This window comes from Corvus brachyrhynchos, unplaced genomic scaffold (assembly GCF_000691975.1).
Source record: "Corvus brachyrhynchos isolate BGI_N302 unplaced genomic scaffold, ASM69197v1 scaffold94, whole genome shotgun sequence".
NCBI lineage: Eukaryota > Metazoa > Chordata > Aves > Passeriformes > Corvidae > Corvus > Corvus brachyrhynchos.
In genome coordinates this window covers 12,039,650-12,058,155 of record NW_008238330.1, presented here as the reverse complement: position 1 = coordinate 12,058,155, position 18,506 = coordinate 12,039,650, and the positions used below count along the sequence as shown (strand labels likewise).

Genomic DNA, 18,506 nt, shown 5'->3' with positions numbered 1-18,506 from the left:
AAGAGTGAATGAGAGATTTAAGTCTTCAAATCCAACATTGAGAGCATGCCTTGGCAGCAGCCCAGGCCTACCAGGGTACATGCATGGATCATGGCACATGGCTCTCACCAGGGATGGTACCATGGGCTACATGAGGGCAGCTGCTGCCCAGTCCTGCTGAGCTCCAGCGTCCTGCCTAGTCCAGCTTCAGGCTTCAGTCTCCCCCTGCAGAAGAGGAGATGTGTGCCTGGGAGTAAGGCAGAGCTCAGCTCTAGTGTCTTGTCTTTGCTTAATCCACTTAGAAAGCTCCCCTCTGCTTTCCCCCTGCCTCTCTGCCTGGGATGTTTTGGAAATAGTGAAGGCATCATGAAAAAGCCCAGTACAAACCTGGAAAGGCTGCCAGTGACTTCTTCCACTGCTTCTTTAACTCTTCCCAGGGTCCCTGCCAGCTGTTCAACTGTCCAAGCCTCCAGCTTTCACAGTTGCTGTGTGTTTGTGTGTGTGTGAGTGAAGGCACCCAAAAAACCTCATGGATGTGCCCTTCCTTTGAAAATCCATGCTGATGGCTGTTGCCCTTCTCAAGCAGTTGTGAGTTGTCTTAGGAGACATCTCCTCCCCATCTTTCCTACTCCCTGTGATTCCATCTGCTTCTCCAGAGCATCCTACAAGGTGGGGGGGGAAACACCTTGCAGAGAGCCAAGCACCAGCACGGAGCCTCACAACATCCATGCCGAGGGCATGAGGTCCATCCATGGCCGCTGGGATGTGCAAGGCAGGCACTCTGAGCCAGCCGGCGGTCGGTTCAGCGCGGCGAGTCCTCAAACAGCGTCAGGTTGTGCTCCCGGATGTGGCGGAGCAGGACGCGTGCCCGCCTGTCAATGGTGCGGAGCAGGGGTCTCAGCCCCCCGGCGCCGCCCTGACTCTCCCAGAGCTCCCGGTCCAGGCGCAGCGACTCCAGCAGAAGGCTCTGCAGTCTGCCCGACCGCAGCGTGGCCACCGCCGCCGCTGGGAAGCTGCAGTGGAGGAGCAGAAGAGACAGGGAGGGAAGGGGTTATCCGGGGAAGGCTGAGCAGAGAGGAAGGGAGCAGGGGGTCACTCAAGCAAAGATGCTTCAAGGCGAAATGCACATCTACCCAGAGGAACGCAGGATGAGGAGCCTCCTGATTAAAACTCTGCCCATGGTGAGCACACAGGATAGCTCCATCAGACACGGATCCAAACAAATTCCAAATCAAGAGGCCTCTAGCATGCCAAAATGCCTCATGGGCAATGGCGCAAGAAATGCTGAAATACCTGATTATTCATTATTTTTGTGCAGCTGCCAATTAAAGAGGGGAAATAGGCTTTGGAGCCTGCCATCAGCCATCCAGAGCAGGATAAAGAGTTAGTCTCAGGGCAGGGGCACATGGGATGCTTTTGTGGGCCTATGCCCCCACCCTGTTCTGGGTGGGAGGTGGCCCTGATTCACAGGGGTGGCCCACCAGGGCAGCCAGGAGTGGCAAGAAGGTGAGAACACACAGGGCTGCTGGACATCCCGTGTGTGCCGGCTCAGCCCTCGCCCAGCACTACACATTGCTACCTGTCTATGCCTTGCAGGAGCCTGAAGTTGAGCTTCTCCTCGGGGTGCTGTGGCCTCCCCGCATTGTCGATGAACACCAGGCGGGATGGCGCGCTCCTCCGGACCTGCCAGCAGGATGGGAAGGAGAAGTTCACTTACTGCAGAGAGCCACCAATGTGGGGGTTTAGGCTGCTTCTTAATGCAGTGAGAAAGCCTGAGAGCATCTGGGGGAAAGCAGATGCCCAAGTCTAGGTCTCTCCATGCCCAGGCACACCTCCCACCAGGGACCCAGCATCACCATGGGACCTACATTCCCTTTGCTACCACCTCAGCCCTGCAAGTGCCTCCCAGGCACTTTCATGTTAGCCACAGAGCAGCCCTTGGACAGCAGGGAGACATACCAGGATGTGGACCAGGACCAGCTCTGCTGGATTCCGGCACTTCTCATGGAGCATCTCCTCCACACAGGGCTCAGAGGGATCTGGCTGAAACCCACAGCAGTAGCGGTCCAGGCGGTCATGAACCTGCAGGAGACATTTGGGAACCTTAGCAGGGACATGTGCGTGGGATGGGGAGGTCCTGTTGTGAGCTGTTCTTGTACAGAGGAAAATAAAACATTTCTAGGGATCCTCAGCAGATGTGCAATGGAAAAGCTGCATACGCTGGTGAGTGAGAGGAATGGGAGCACACATGCAAAACCCCTTTGGCATGAAGAAGGTGATGACAAAGGTGATGGTGACAGGCTTTTCGGATGCAGTTCAGATACCTGGTACCTCCACATTCTGTATCTGCACAGAGTGAAGGGGTTGTGTTTCCAGCTGAAATGAAGGGAAGACGTACATGATGATGAATGAATGAACAAAACCAGCAAAAGCACCCAAGGAAACCTAGAGTCTGAAACCTCAAAAAGAATTTATTTTTCCAAGTCTTGGTGCTTTGGATGATGGTTTCATCTGGTTCCTGCCACACATGCAACCTTTCATCCATCCCTATGGTAACCTGAGAAGCTCTCAATGGAAAGATGAATGGAAAAGTATCAGCAAGGGAAAAAGTGGCCTGTGCATACACAGAGCATGCCTGACATTTAAGTTGGGCCACAGTGACTTGTTTTAGCTACATTTGCGTTTAATCATTTGCAGGTGCTGCTAAGGCTCCATGTTGTCCAGGCTGTCAAACCTCCTGCTTCCCAGCCCAGTTCCCTGCAGAAACCCTGATGGTGCTTGGCAACTTCCAGTGTTTCAACCACAACCTTGGAGGAATGAAGGGCTTATAAAAGACATAAATCTCTGTCAGACCCGGCCTCAGTGTTTATGGAACTTTCTCAGCTTTGTCAGAAGGAGCTGGTACATCCTCTGGGGTGGTTTGTGGGGCAGACAGGACCTTGTTGGCTGTCAACAGACCTCCCCATGGCTGCGTGTTGACATGACCCTGTAGGGGAGCTGCCTCACCTCCTCCCGCTCTCGAGGCCTGTTTACAAAAAACCCTCCGAGATATATATATAGATATATGCTCCTTTAAATATATATAAAATATATATTAAATATAAATATATATTAAATATAAAATAGAAAATAGAAAATAAATCTATTTTGTGGTTGCAGCATGAAAATGTCCGACTTGCTGAATTGCTCAGTGTTGCTGGTGCCAGACCAGGAGGCAGGGCTCAGGGTGCAGAGAGGCTCCTGGAGCCACTGGGAGGGCTGGAGCAGATCTCAGGTGAGCCAGAAGGGATCTACAGGTGACAATAAGACAGAAGCCAAGTGACCCACAGTGGCTGTCTATTGCCTTCACCCTGGTAATTAGCACAACTTAACAATTACAGGATGTACTTTGACAGAGAGTTCAGTCTGAACCCAAACACTGACCAAGCACTGGAGAAGATGCTGCAGGAAACACGAATTGTGATCTCCATGGCCATTCCATTCATAACCCTTTGAGAAGAAGGATTAGTCCCACACTGGAGCCTCTTGAACCTCTCTGTTTTCGGAAGTTTAATGAAGCACTCAGGTCAGTATTTCTCCATTGGGAGATACTCCAGTTAAAAAGGGCTTGAGCATCTTGTCACAAAACACATGGAAACAGAAGAAAATATCACATTTCGTCCACACATCTCCTTGATCTGCCTACTGGAAAGCTCAGCACGCCAGTTTCTCTCACCTGCTATGTAATTTTGCAGACTGCACAGAAGGTGAAGACAACCTGAGATAACTTACAGGGACATTAAATAGGCTCAGCTCTCCACTCACCCACCCACAAGCACCTGTGAAACCAAGGGGGATTGGTGCTGGACCCACAGAGGTGTGAGGTGGAGGCAGATCTGGTGTTCAAGTAAAGCCCCAGGAGAGGCATCAGATGGCTGTGGAAATGCTGAGAGTGCTCTGACATGCTGACAAGCTCTCCCTCTGCCAGCCCTTGCCTGATTTTTTTTGTATTAATTTCTTCTTTCTAGAGCTTAAACAGCTCTAATTCATGGGAATTTTGGTATTATTGCGAGAACACAAATACATGAGCCACACCTTGTCCCACCCAAGCTCAAACCCTGTGAGAAGATCACCTTCAGCCACTCTTATGCCTACCCTGGGGCAGCCCCTTGTTTCTGACAGGTTTTTCTAGTTATGATACAACCCCAGATGCCATCCCCTGGGGAAAGATTCCTTGCTCTCCCCCTGGCTGGGAAGAGGGTGTCCCAGGACAGGGATGTGGCTGCAGAGTTGATTTGCTTTTGACCCTCTTCAAAGAGCAGGACAAAGCCATCAGCAGTAGCCCCTTTTCTACCAGGCTCAGCATTTTGCTCCCAGTAAAACTTTGTGCATAGTGAGGGGTTCCCTTACAGCAAACACCAAGAGAAATCAACACAGAAGAAGCCCAATTTTAAGAGCAATTGGAGAAAGCTACCAAGATTTCAATGCCAATGTACAACAGCACTCAGATCTCACAACTTCTCCCTCCCCAGCAGGGGTGTGAGATGCTAAAGCCATTTCTGAAAGATGCTACTCCACTTCTGTAATATCCCACAGACTCTTTACCTTTATGTGACTTTTATGCATGGGAGGATTCCATTAGAATTATTGAGGAGAACCTGTGGATTGCCCTTGGATTTATCATTGCATTGTTTCAGCCCATGAAGAAGAACTCTCCTTAGAGCTAGATACTTTCTCCTGCAGTCTTGGCCATTCCACTGCACTCAGCGGCATTTTGGCCTGGGGAAGGGAAGGGGATTGGTTAATCTTCTCATTTCTCTGGTTGTTTCAGCTAAAATATTTCCAAGCCCAGCCAGAACTGCTCCACCTCTGCCAGCCATAGTTGAGGTTATAAAGATTAATGGTCAGGCTTCACAAAAAATAAAAAAACAAACCATAAAAAAAGAGAAAGAATAAGGAGAACACATTTTATTAGTTTGGGTTTTTTTCTTTCTTCCTTTCATTCTTTTATATTAATACTAGCCCTTTCAGGCAGTTTTCTCTTGTCTGATAAGCAGCCCCCAGGTACCTAAACAGGCTTTCTTTTTCTGCACAGAAATCACTTCTGCCCTCCAAGACTTGATAACTCTCTGGGATACTGTTGTAATCCCTCGTAGCAGCAGGGTATGATTTTCCAGACAGAAGATTAAGTACTATTAATGCCAAGGAGGAGGAAGGCAGTGCTGTCCAAAGGGGCAGGGCTCCTTATTCCCAGTGCCAGGAGCACATCCCTGAGGTTGGATGCGATGGGGCTGATGTAAGACATGCTGCTTGTCACTAGGGACGCCCTAGGGATGTCTCTAGGGATGTCCCAAGCCTCTCCAGCATCTGCACAAAATGAACAGCAGAAAGCTCGCCCACGTGAGGACAGACTCACCGCATCTGAAACCTGCCTGTGTTTCCCCTGCAAGTCCCAAACATGGACCATACTCAGGCCAAAGTGCTTCTGCACAAAGTTCTGCTGCTCCCCCTTAGCTGACAAGTGAAAATAGATCCCAAAAAACCACAGCCTGTGACCCCACAGAGCAGAAGGAGACCACAGTCAGACAACAGAGGTGCAGGCGCAGGGGAACCTGGGTGGCACAGCTGATGGGACAGGTGGCCTCAATCACCACAGCCCTACCTGGAGAAGAAAGTCAAAGAGGGCCAGGCGGCTCCACTCGCTGTGTGGGATGCTGGAGCAGGGAGAGTCCCCGGCCACCAGTGTCGGTCTGTGGGGCTGCAGCATCTCCTGGTACTGCAGCCATCCCAGGGCGCAGGAGTTCTGGTCATTGTTGGCATCCTCCAGGTGCTGGAGGTCAGGAGCCCACCAGATGATGGGGCGCGGGGCGCCGTCGGTGTAGCTGTAGGGCAGGAGGCGGCTGGTGAAGCGCCGGGCCAGGGAGGGCAGGCTGCGGTTCAGGCCCAGCACCCTGTCCAGGTGGAAGGCCAGCACCTCATACAGGTCCCCAGGGCGCTTGATGAGCCCACAGCGCCCATCCTGGCAGTCTCCTTCTGGGCTGGCTGGAGTGACATCTCCCTTGGCATCTCCCTTGGCATCCCCCATGGCACGCAGCCCCACCCGCATGATCTGCCCGTGGGCAGGGACGCGGGTTTTGGAGACCACGTGCCCACTGGACAGCAGCCGCATCTTCTGGAGGTCGTCAGCAGAGAGCCATGGAGGAGTGTCCCTCTCCACCCCCCGCTGCCTCCTGCTCCGGCCAGGGGCCTGCTCCTGCTGCAGGTGAGTGAGGGGCATGGGGAGCCTTTTTCTGTGGGCTTGTCCTCCAGAGAGGGGGGCAGCCACCTCCCTTGGGGGCCCTGGAGGGGACGAGGCTGGCAGCGGGAGCGGGGAGCAGGCCGGTGGTTGGGGCAGGTGGATGAGAGCCAGCAGGGCCCGGGCCAACAGCACCCCGACAGCCGCTGGGGCTGGGGGCTTCATCCCCATCCGTCGCCATGGTCGCTGGGCCTGCGGGGACAGAAAGGTGGAACGATGCTGGAGTGTTGCTGCAGGCAGGGTCCCCAACAGGGTTTGCATTTGGTTTAGAGAAGCAGCCCCTCTGCTTGTGTGATCCCTGAGAGAGGTATTCCACAAGCACTCGCTGCCTCCACAGCACTGTAGCGGGAGGGTTATGGCTGGTGCCGTGATTTGTGCCAGCAATAAGCTGGAGTCCCTTCAGAAGCAAATCAGAGCAAGAGCCCTGTGGGGAATGCCCGCACAGAGGTTGCCATGTCTGCAGTGCTGAGATACGGGATCATCCTATGGAAAATGAATTTTTCATGGTCAAATATTCTGCTTTAAAGACTCAAGAAATTTAAAAACAAAAACAAACAAGAAACCCCCAAAACAACAACAAAAAAAACCCCAGAGCAAATTCCTGTCTAGATGTGAACACTTTCCAGTTCCTAAGACCTTACTCTGGGCATCCTCACTGGTTCCTATCCTGGTTGCACACTGAACCCATAGCTTGGATATCTCAATATGTGCCGAGACAAGGCCTCTGGAGCTCTGCCCATCGCTGTGTCTGGCAAAAGCAAGGCAGCTCCAAGTGTCAGTCAGGACCTGTGACTCTCTGTGTTTTAAAAAAGGATGCAAACTCCTGCAGGGCTGGAACATCTCCCCTATGAAGACAGGCTGAGAGAGTTGGGTTTGTTCAGCCTGGAGAAGACAAGGCTCTAGGGAGAACTTACAACACCTTCCTGGCAACTATAAGGGCCCACAAGAGAGCTGGAGATGGATTTTTCACAAGGGCATGGAGTGACAGGACAAGGAGTAATGACTTTAAACTGAAAGAGAGTAGGTGTAAATTAGATATTAGGAAAAAATCCTCAACTGTGAGAGTGTTGAGGCATTGAAACAGGTTGCTCAGATAAGTTGGGGAGGTCCCATCCTTGCAGTGTTCAAGGCCAGGTTGAATGAAACTCAGAGCAACCTGGTCTAGTGGAAAGTGTTCTTGCCCGTGACAGGTGGGTTCAAATTAGATATCTATAAGGTTCCCTCCAACCCAGACCATCTTACAGGTCTATGATATGATCTGTGCTATATGCGAAACCTAAAGTATTCTGATTCCCAGCACTAGGGAGCTGCCTTTAAACATGTACTACCAGCTTTTGCTGTCTATACCTTTATACACACAGCTTTTTTTCACTCCTTTTAGTTACATTTTCTACTGTGACGTGACTTCAATAAATATATGGGCTGGAAAGGCAGCTACAAGTAAACACTGTGCAAGCCTCCCTGCATTGCTAAATTCGTATTTCCCCTTCGGCCTTAAGCAACCCCATGCATATGGCGCTGGGGCTGCCCTAAGCACAGGACATTCCCATTTAGGCTGAGCTGGAGGGCAGTGGTGGGGCAGCACTGTGAGATTCTTCAAGCCAATCCACTCCCTGGAGCATGCTGCACCCATGCCTCATTCACCCAGGTTTGGGCAGCTTCACACACTTCAGAAGGCCAGAGCCACAAAAAGCACCTTGATGCTTTTTCTCTGCTTTCAACAGGTATTTCCAAGTGGCCCAAACCCACACTGGAAGTCAAGGCAATGGTCAAGTGGATACATTTTTTTGCAATTATTTATTTTGGAAGCACAAGTATATCCATGGCAGACACAGTGGGACAATGTATTGCCAAAGAAGGGATAAGAGACTGTTTATAAGAGGAAAAGCTTGAAAAAAAGAGCTAAAAAGCTGGGGAGGTGAGAGCCAGCAGCCAGAATGACTTCCAGAAAGCAGCTGAGCAAGCAGAAGCATTTCCAGCCATGGGGCTTTTAGGACCACAGGCTCCCACTGACCGCAGGGACCCACCACCAGCCCAACTCCTGCCCCAAGAGCAGCTGCCACAGGCAACCCCAGAGCATGAGCTTATGAGTTGACACAGCACTATCCTAAAATCCACCAGGGTTCATGCCCTCACCTTGGGGAGACTGCTTCAGACAGCCCCCTGGTGAGGAGCCACATCCCTTGCAAAGACACTGCATGAGCTGAGATGGGTAAGAGGAGCCACTGCCTCACTGGCCTCAGCCACAGGGGTGTTCCTTCCACGCCTCTCTTTCAAGGACTGAGCAGATTTAATGCAGTTTATAAGAGCTATTGATGGTGCACTTGGAGTGATTCAGCTTTATAGCTCTCACTTAATTGCTTCTCTCCCAGAAATACAATGTAGTGCAGCAAAATATATCTGCTGGGCTGAATCCTTTGTTCAGACAGGGCTTACACCAGCCTCTGCCAGGAACCAGGGGCTGTCTGGTACAGGGCTTTGGGACCTGCCGGGGGACCCCTGCTTTATCTCTTCCCAGACTGGAAAGGACCTAGTCCAGGGTAAGACTGTCCAGAGAGGGCTGTCCTGTCCTAGATCATCAGCAGGGTTATTCAAGGCTTGGCATTAACTGTCCCAGGCATCAAACTACATGGCTAAATCATTGCCTTAGGTGCCTTTCTGGGGAGGGCATGAGCATGAGCACCCTCAAGTACCCTGAGGGGCAGCAGGACTTCTGTCAAGCAGCTGGTTGTGATGCCTCTCCAGCTCTCTCCCACTTGGATGGGATAATGATTTGCTGTGGAACCACAGCCGACACCAACTGACACAGGCAAACACCCAAGCTCAGCTACTTGAAACCTTCATGTCCCAGATTTCAAGCAAATTCTGTAGAGTGCAGACACACATTCTTTCCCAAACACCTGCAATTCCCATCTGGCCTGCTGAGCAAGAGTTTAGGGGAGGTGCAAAGTCTAAATCCTAGTTTAACCATAGTAAAATAGCTCTGTGGCATATAAAGAGCTGATCCTGGTATCCTGATACCCATACTCCTTTCAAATCATCACTGTAAATGCCTCACAATCTGTTCCTCTGGCCTCAAAGTATGCTGAATTAACAGAAGTGATATCTATGGAATTAATCCCAAAGGGTAGGGTTAATTGTAAATCTCAGTGTTCCCATCTGCATCCAGCCAAGTCTCTTCCCAATCCATGCTTTCTTGGGCATGTTTTCCCAGCACGTCCCCTGTCCCACCCCTCTGGAGAGACACAGCCCATCCCACTCTCACCAAAAACCCCTGTAACCCTTTTCTTCAGCACAGAGGATTTTCAGGGTGACTGGTTTTGTTATCCAGCTGATAATAATCCTCTGGTTGCTTATACCATCCCTGGATATCTAAAAAGCCTGGCTGCCAAAACTTCCAGTATCCTGGGGGGAAAATGCATGTGGGAGCCACATGGAGAACCTTCAAAACACTGCAGGAAAAATCCTTTTTAACCCACAGCTGGAGACCAGAGTATGCCAAAGGGATGGCAATCATTGACGGGTTTTTAATGTCAAGTCCATTTACAGTCCAAGTGGTTAAGGAATCATTATTGTCCAAACCCACTTTGTCTTCCTTGTCAGTAAGCTCGGGTTTGGGCACCACAAGTTAGAGCCTCACTGCTTTCCCATCCTAAACTTGAAACCCCGGGCTGCAAAGTTGGGCGAGGGCCAGTGCAGGCTCCTTTCCCCAGCACCGTTCAGGGTTTCCCTGCCACATCAACAACAAAAAGAAACAAAAAAGGTGCAAGTACAGTCTCTGTGTTATTTCTGGCGCTTGATATTGCAAATTTAATAATAACCTAGGTGATAAAACATTGCAGAAATAATACTGTATTTACAAGCCCTGGGTAAATACTTTTCCAAAGAGTCTTTCTCTGAGCCCTGCTGTAAAAAATTGCTGCAGTTTAAGCTATGGCTTTGATTCAGCCCGAAATGCAAACCATACGTACAGCTCTGCTTTGCCAGGCTGACATACTGACAGTACAGCATGTCTTTGCCAGAAATTAGGTCCTTTTCCCAGCAGGCAAAACCCATAAAAAGGCTTAAGAGAGGTACTACTTGTTCCAGGATGCCAATAAGTAAATAATATATACTCTCACTCATCAGAGGGACACACAGCACAGCCCAGGCTCAGAAGGCACAGTAGAGAGCTGTGCAGCTTTGACGCTAGGAGATAAAAGTTTCTAAGTGTAGCTGGGGGTGAGGTGGGGGAGGATTATCCTTGACATTGTATTCCCAGGATGCTTGAACCTTGGCAGGATTTGAAGCAGAGAAGCCTGTTTTCAATTTCTTTTCAAAGTGCATCAAATTGGCTTTGTCGAGTTTGAAAAAGAAGAAAAACAAACCCCAAACTTCATTATCCAAGAATGTAAGAAACAGCCCTGAGACCAGAAAGATGCCACGGAAATACGTGGCTCTTGAAAACTGGATTGATTCCTACTTTTCTCTGGCATTCAAAAGAGTGCTCCTGCCCCTGCACCGGCACTGCAAGACCCCTCCAGCAGTAAATCCCACTGTCCCAAAGAGGTGCCCAAGGAAGCCAGGATGGCTCAGCCATGGCCATGTCACTCTTGGCCACCTGCCTGCTGTAGACTCCCAAGCTCAGACGACTTTGCCAAAAGCAACCTTGCTGATGAGCAGGTTAAAGGCAGGCCTGTGCATTTATCTGGGTGCACACTGAGCGGGGTGCGCTCTGCACGGTGGGTGCAACACACAGGGCTGTGCTCACCCTCCCAGCTCCGTGCTCGCTGCCCGCCCAATGAACCGCAAAACAGCCTGGGCAGCAGGAGGTGCAGCCTGCCGTGACCAGTTTTAACAAAGACTGCTTGAAAAACCAGTGGGAAACCTCCTCTGCCTGCCCCCCACCTCTGGGAATGTCTCCAGAGCCTTGCACCCACACATGGTGCTTGCAGCAGCTCCCAGTGCAATGGGAGAGCAGGCACGTCAATCAGATCTGGGAGTGGATCAGCCTCTTCTTTTTCATATTGTGCAGGGGGTTTTCTTGGTTTGTTAAGGGCATGGCATATGGGCAGGAGACCCATAAGCGTGGTGAGGACATGGAAGGAGACAAAACCTCTCCATCCCTGGAGTGACTCTGGGCAAGTCTGAGCAGAAGCAAATCCTTGGCAGCGTCCATCGCCCATCATTCAAGTGCCTAAGTGCCTTCCTATATTATCCTGCTATGGGAAGATAGATGGCTCACGGAGGGGGAATTTACTATAGACAGCTATTAAATGATAATTGCCAGTCCCAAAGGTCCCTCTGGCTTAGTCAGAGTGGCTCCCCAGGAGGGTAGGCCTGCTGTGCACCCCCAGCACGTGGGGACAGCTCCACCAACACTCACCTGCACCCACATCGCCACGGGGCTTGAAGAATAAACAGCTCTTCATCTCACCTCATGATCCATCAAAGTGGCTGCAATTCCTAGCAGACCCACACCAACTTTGTGTCTGGGGTTTTTTCCTTCAGAATTGCAGGTTTTTTTCCTTAAAAATGCCCTTCCAGAGGGGAGAACCATGACCCCACTGCATTTTGGCCCTCTGTGGACACCCTGAAGACCATCCTGCTTGGCTCCAGGACAGGGATGTGGCAGGTAGGTCATGCCTGTCTGCTCAAGGTGCTCCTCTGGCCCCACTTCCACATGTTACCCCTCACAAGTGGCTTGGGAAGCTGAAGCCAGGCACTGGGAAGGGGGACTGCTCCCATAAAGCCTATGAAATGGAGTCACAGCAAACACTGGGTCAGCTGAAGCTGGGGAGATGGAAATGTGACACATCACCACATGGTCCTGGGTCCTTCCCTGCAGAGTCAGCAAAGTCCTCGGAGCTGGCACACAAACCTTCCCAGCAACATGTCCAAAACCAAACCAGAAAATGACCAACTTAAATTGCCTGGGATGAAACCTTACAACATGCTGCACTTTGCTAAATTTTGGACAGTCTGCAAAATCTCTGGGTAATTTACAGCCTAAGTGGGAGACAAGCGCGCTTTGCACTAGCAGAGGGCAGCAGTCTGGCAGCAGCACAAAGGGATGAAATGTGTTTGCACCGTTCAGTCTGAGCACTGACTTCAAAGGGGTGGTGCCAACATACCCCCTTTAACTTCTCAAATCATGTTGCCTTCACAGTTCTTCCCAGTTATCACTGACAGCCTTGGGGCAGCAAATTATAAAAACCTGGAAACCTTCAAGCTCCACAGCCTCCCTCTAGTAATAACCTGACATGTCTTTGGCTCCAGGCCCTGCATCAGCCCCTTGAAATTTTTGCTTCCCAGGGATGAAATGTCCTGTTTCTTGCTCTAAACTTCCCACCCAGACTGACTATTTCTGGTTTTTGGGAGGCCTCTTGCCCTGGAGGTTCTTTGCTGCACAGCCATAGGCTGAACACAGCCCCTTCTCGTACACCCATCGTCTGGAGGACCATTTTGAACAGAATCTTCAGCCATAGCTGTAAGGTGCTCTGTTTAACAGTGCTATTCCCATTGCACTGACTGCTCCCAGTTGAATTAAGGGCTAAAGATGTACAGCAGAAATATGGACTTGTAAACTCCTTGCCCTCTCCAGGCATAGCTTACAAGAGTGGCAAGACTCCCAGCATCCCAAATGTCCTGTTCAACATCTCTGAAGATGGAAGACCTGGAGCAGGAGACAGAGGACACACCTTGAAGGAAACAGATGGCCAGCACCTGGCTGGAGGACTCCACAACATTGGGTGTAGCTGGTGCAGTCAAGGTCAGGGCTGCTGATTGGGGGAACCCAGAGAGGACACACACCTTGTCCTGCACCTGGTGTGGACTAAAGCCCTGCAGGGTACCAGCAGGGACTTGCTTTTCCTGTGATGACACCGTCCTTACCCCAAAATCATGTGATTTTCCCTGAGCAAAGGGAAAGATTCATAATTCTCCTCACTCCCACTGTGTAAATCTCAGCTTGCAGACAGTTAATACTCAGCTCTATGAGGAATGGACAGAGAGTTTTTCATCCTGGTGCTATGTACAGTGCAGCTCAGGATCACTCTGGTTTAATCCCAGAAGTCAACAAAAAGCACCACAAAAATAAACAGTCTCCAGAATGCCACACTTCTTAAAGTAAGCAAACTAAAAGCTTTCACACGCCTCATCCTTCTCCTATTTAAGTTCAGAGTCAGGGCTTTTACTGCAGTGTCTTGCACTTAGCTGGATCTTCTACTTCTTGGAGACACATCTCCCCAGAGATTGATGGCAGTCTTGCAGGTTATGTCACTGAGATGCACAGGTCTGCTGCCATTTGCATGTGCAAACATCTCCATTACTTTTCACCACTAGAAGTGATATCAGCCTGCCAACCCAAATCATCCAGATCACGGAGGACCTGAAAGAGCATCTCATGTTCACAGACAACAGTGAGGACCTGGACAGCCCTGAATGCACAACTGTCCTGCTATCCTCATGGGATAAGGGAAGTCCCCCTCATCTTCCATCCTCTCCCTCTGCTCATTCCTCTAACCCTCACACTTACATGAGAGCAGCACAACCTAGAAATTCCTGGCAGGGATGTCAAGGAGGTAGAGAAGCAGTTTTGGGCGGCTGTTGCTCCCTCACTCCACCACTGCTGTGCAGGATCCTGCCAGGTTTCCCTTTTCCCCCTCCCCTCGTCCCAGTTTCCCGGCCAGCCTGTTGCACTCAGCTCCACAAGTTTTCAGAGCAGCTTTCCCATCTGCCTGCAGAACCAGCAAGTAGGGGGCCCCTTCCCCAGCGAAACAGATGTGGCTTGGCTTTGTGCAACATCTGCGCCTCATGCCCCGCTCATTTTGAACAGTCTTGCCTTTGTTTGTGAGGGGTTGTACAGGGGATGCTTTGGAGGGGGGCTGCAGCCTGTGGCCTGTGGGCTGAACTCCTACCCTTCAAGTCCCACACATAAACTGCCTCCAACCCCCTGAGTTTCTTCTGGGGAAGAAGAATATGCTTTGTTCCCGTGGCATTCTGGGACTGACAGTCCTGCTCCTCAGCACTTTGGTTCCAGCCACAGCCCACAGCTCACACTGATGATTCCTTTGGGATTTCCAAACCCAGGGATGTAAGAGCTAGAATCTGGGAGCCATGGACCCCCTTCCTCACAACTCCCCTCACCCCGGTGGCTTCTCTTGCTGCACCTCTGGGCTGCTCACCAGCTCTGGTTTGGCAACCCCAGTGGGGCTGTGCTGCTGTGGCTCCTCCACATGTAACAGAGGCAAAGAGCCGAGGTGCTAGAAAACCATGTCCCTCTTGCAATGTGTTCTGTATTCAATATGGGGAGAAATACATTACAATAAAATCACATTTTATTTCCTCTTGCTCTTGATGAGTTTGCCAATCTTGCTCATGAGTGCCTGGAATGCTGCTAAAACCCTCACACATTCTGGCATTTGGTTCAGTTTTATTTATTTTACTGGGGATCACGTTTTTTCTATATTTTGTGGAGGGGGGATTTTGATCCACTTATTTTCAGTTTTCATTTCTAACCAGTGGACCAGCACCAGGGAACAGGAATGCTTGCTTGGTGCCCAGTGGGGGCTCACAAAACCCTCCTTGGGGTGTTGGCAAGGAGTAGCACTGGATTTCCTAGTTGGAGTTTCAGTGGAGGTTGCCCAAGTCAGACAGTTGGTTTCCCTGAGCTGACTGTCAGGTTTTCTCCCTTCTTGGAGAGCAGGAAAGTGCATTCGTAGGATTCCAAAGGGGAGGGAGAAGGAGGAGGACAGCGGGGCCTTTCAGCCCTGTGGGCTTTCTTCAAAACAGAATTGTTCATACCAGCCCTGGCCTCAGCTGCAGAAAGGTAACCCTATTTTCCTCCCATTAAGCCATTACATCTGAAAGAGAAAAAAGGAGGAAGAAAACTGCTTGCCATTTGGCTCTGAGTGCTGCCTGTGTCACACAGACCTCGTCCTGGGAAAAGCCTGCTGGCAGCCACCCCCCAGCCCGCTTCTTCTCCTAGCAAAATCCATGGGGTGAGCAAGCAGAGCAAACATGGTACAAGCATTGGTGCAGCCAGGCTCACAGAAAAGGGGCTTTTCCTTCAGGGCAAGGCAAGTAGCTGCAGGTGGACTGGAGTTATTGAGCACTGGAAATGGAAGGGGTAATTGAGGCATTTGGAATCTATGCCAGAGAATTAATACAGTGTAATCAGCCCCTCATATTCAGACTGCCTCATACTAGGCAAACGACAGAGCAACTGGAAACTACTCGCTGGCAGATTTTGAAGCCAGAAGAAAGAAGATGTTTCTGTAATGCAGTCATCCCCCAGCACTCTCTGCCGCGGCAGGTCGGGCATGTGCAGCAGCCGGATCCAACAAGAAGCCGGCTGCAAGCATGCTCTCCATACCCACAGGGGAGCTCAGAGCTGGCATCCCTCTGGCTTTCTGCAAGGGGTCACCCTCCTGGCGAGTTTGAAAGGAGTCAAAAATCATCTTGAGCATTTTGTTTGGGGTTAAGCTGCAAATGAAGCAACAAGGCGATCAGCTTAGGGCATAGCCTAGATTTATTCCTCATGACCTGATGGTCATGCCTACAGATGCCCAGAGCAAACCCAGATGATGGGCAAAATCAAAGCAGTCAATGCAGGAGCTCACAAAGGGGAAAGGACTGCAGAAGCAGACCTTCCCTTTCCAAGGCAAAATGGAAATCCTGGCAAAAAATGAATACCCCACTCTCACATGAAGGACCACACCAGGTACCTGGCTCAGGCTGTACATGCTTTGAAATGCCTCATAGCGAAGGCTTGTACAGAAAAATGTTACTGCAGACAAAAGGTTGGTGTGGGGACAGTTGCCTTGCTTTTCCCTTTGATGGGGAGGAGTTATCTCCAGACCCAAAATGGGTGACATGAGCCCCAGTCTTGTCTATTTTTCCTGCTGCTGAAGTTCATTAATTAAGAAAACCAAAGCTGCCTATACAAACTGTAGGATGGAAAGTGTAAAGCATGACACTAGTGTCCCCCATGCACATACACTCACATACTCCAGTGAAGGCTGGCACAGCAGCATTGTCCCCAGAGAGGCTCCGAGTCATCAGCACACTCTCAAGGACATAAAAATGCTTCAGTGACACAAATGACCAGTTTCTGGCAGCAGCACCAGGCACCTCCTCAGCTCATCCATCACAGGTTTGCAATCCCTGCCCAACACAAGCTGTGCAAGGGTTGAGGTGGCGAAGCAGGAACAGAGTCCCCCGCCCCAGTGCAAGCTCCCTGGCATGACAGCCCCCTGTCTCCCGGTGAGGCAGTGGTAACAGGGCGTGGGGGGACCATCCCAGCTCAGCTGATGCATGCTTGCTCAGATGGGTCTGCCAAGGGATGTTCCAAACTGGAACACTAAAACTAGATGACATGAAACACCACCCTAAGGTTTGGAACATGCTACAGATGTGGATAAGCCTCCTAATGCTGGGGAAGCACAACATTTCTTGGGAGGGATGTGAAGTTTTCCCTTGCCAAACTGGCTGACTTTGTGGCTTTTTGATGAAAATGCTATGCTTTGTCTGGACCAAAGAGAAAGCACAGAGCAGCTCTTTGTGATCTCCATCTGCACTTCACTGCCTTCACTCCATGCTCTTCACCTGCTTGAAGCAGTGCCACCTGGACACTTAGAAGAGGTGGGTTTTGGCTGAGGGAGTGTAATCACCCCCCCGGCTGACAGCAGTGCTTTAGCTACAGCAGCCCCAGGCACTGCCTTTATGGGCCTCCTGACAATCTGCTTTGTCCATCCCTAGTGCATTTCTCCAATCTGCTTGGTCCATCCCTAATGCTTTTAAGGACGGATGTGCTGTAGCGCTGCCCTGCCTTGCTTGCCTCACCATGCTCTGACCCTCTGAGTGGTCCCGCTCAAGCTGTCCCCAGGATGGAGACATCCAGGATACCCCGTTGTACCTCATCCCATGGGGCTGGTGTCCCTGGGCAAACCCAGCGTTGTTTCCCACTACCAGCTCAGCAAGGAAACCCCTAAATCCTACCATGTCTCGCAGCAGCAGCCGACGCACTCCTCCTCATGTGCTTCACCGCCTGTGGGTGACACAGCACACGGTCACCTCCTGAGCCGGGTGCCGGCCGCCTGTGGCACTTCCATACGACACCAGGAACACACACAGAACACAAAAATTTAAAACATAGCAAAAAACAAAACAAAACAAACTAAAAACAAAAACCCAAAAGCAAACAAACAAAAAACCAAACCAAACCAAAAAATTATCCAGCAACTAATCAGCCCGCTTCCTCTCCCCAAGCCATTAATCACAGCTGGGGGCTGTCACCCAGGGGTGCCCCTCGGGCTGTCCGCAATCCCCGCTGCCCAGCTCCGCACTGCAGGGGCTGCGGGGTTCCTGTCACCACACGCCAGCGGGTGCCTCCGCTCCCCCTGGGCGGGAGGACACCCTGCGAACTTCAGCTGTGAGTTTTCAAACTCTGCCTCGTCCCAGACCCACCTCCCTGTGGGGAGGGGAGTGGAGAGGCTGGGAAGGGGGGAGAAGGCATTTGAAAAGTCTCTTTTTCACAATAAAAGCCCTTCTTGCCGCTTTTTTTTTTCTGGTTTTTTTTTTTAACACTAAGGGCCAGTTTGAGCCAGAAGGAGATGAAGATACATGAAGAACACGTTTCTCCCAAGCCCCTTTGTTGCCAGTGGCCCTGGTGCCAGCCAAGTAGAGGGACCACTAGAGTCCCAGGGACCACAGTGACCCCAGAGCCAGGAAAGTGAACCAGAGGTCTGCTCATGAGTGCCCAAGAAAATGCTCTTTACAGGTCTTTATTAGCTTTTTTTTTTTTTGCCTTTCAGTAATGGTCCAGCAAAGAGCTGTGCCACATCAGTGCCTGGAGTGGGTGCAGACACCTGGGAGAAGATTTCTTATCTGCCTAAAAGGTATTAATGCATTAAAACCATTTTTAGGGTGCTCAGGCACCTGTTTTCTGGTGCCTGCAGGCAGCCAGGAGAGGGGCACAGGGAACGAGGACCCTCACCACACCCACCAGTGCAGACTGCAGCATGCCAAGCCCTGCAGTGCCCAACACAGTCCCCTCACCCAGCACCTGGTGTAGGGTGCATCCTAAGTGCCTTTTCCTCAGGCCCCTGGGAGAAGAGGGTCTGGAGGCATTGCTTTGGAAAGCAGTGTGTTTCAAGAGCCCTCCATGGCCAAACAGGGTACACAGGCAGCTGCCAGGCTGCAAAGCGTTTTTTTGTTTCATATAACTTTCCCCTTCCAGCCCTGGACTGTGGCCAAGCAAAATCCATCAGTC

At 50.9% G+C, this 18,506-nt stretch overlaps 1 protein-coding gene across 1 annotated transcript in view; it reads right to left on the bottom strand.

The window, feature by feature from the left end:
- Positions 1–17,702, bottom strand: part of FAM198A (family with sequence similarity 198 member A) — a 19,286-nt gene extending 1,584 nt beyond the window's left edge. The window contains exons 1-5 of the mRNA XM_008633991.2: positions 17,234–17,702; positions 5,621–6,445; positions 1,939–2,061; positions 1,559–1,662; positions 1–992 (exon numbers count right to left, since the gene is read on the bottom strand). The exon at positions 1–992 is cut by the window's left edge and continues 1,584 nt beyond it. Of these exons, the coding sequence (XP_008632213.2) occupies positions 782–992; positions 1,559–1,662; positions 1,939–2,061; positions 5,621–6,445; positions 17,234–17,236 (1,266 nt within the window). The 5' untranslated portion in view covers positions 17,237–17,702 and the 3' untranslated portion in view covers positions 1–781. The remainder of the gene's footprint in view (positions 993–1,558; positions 1,663–1,938; positions 2,062–5,620; positions 6,446–17,233) is intronic.
- Positions 17,703–18,506: the final 804 nt, after the last annotated feature.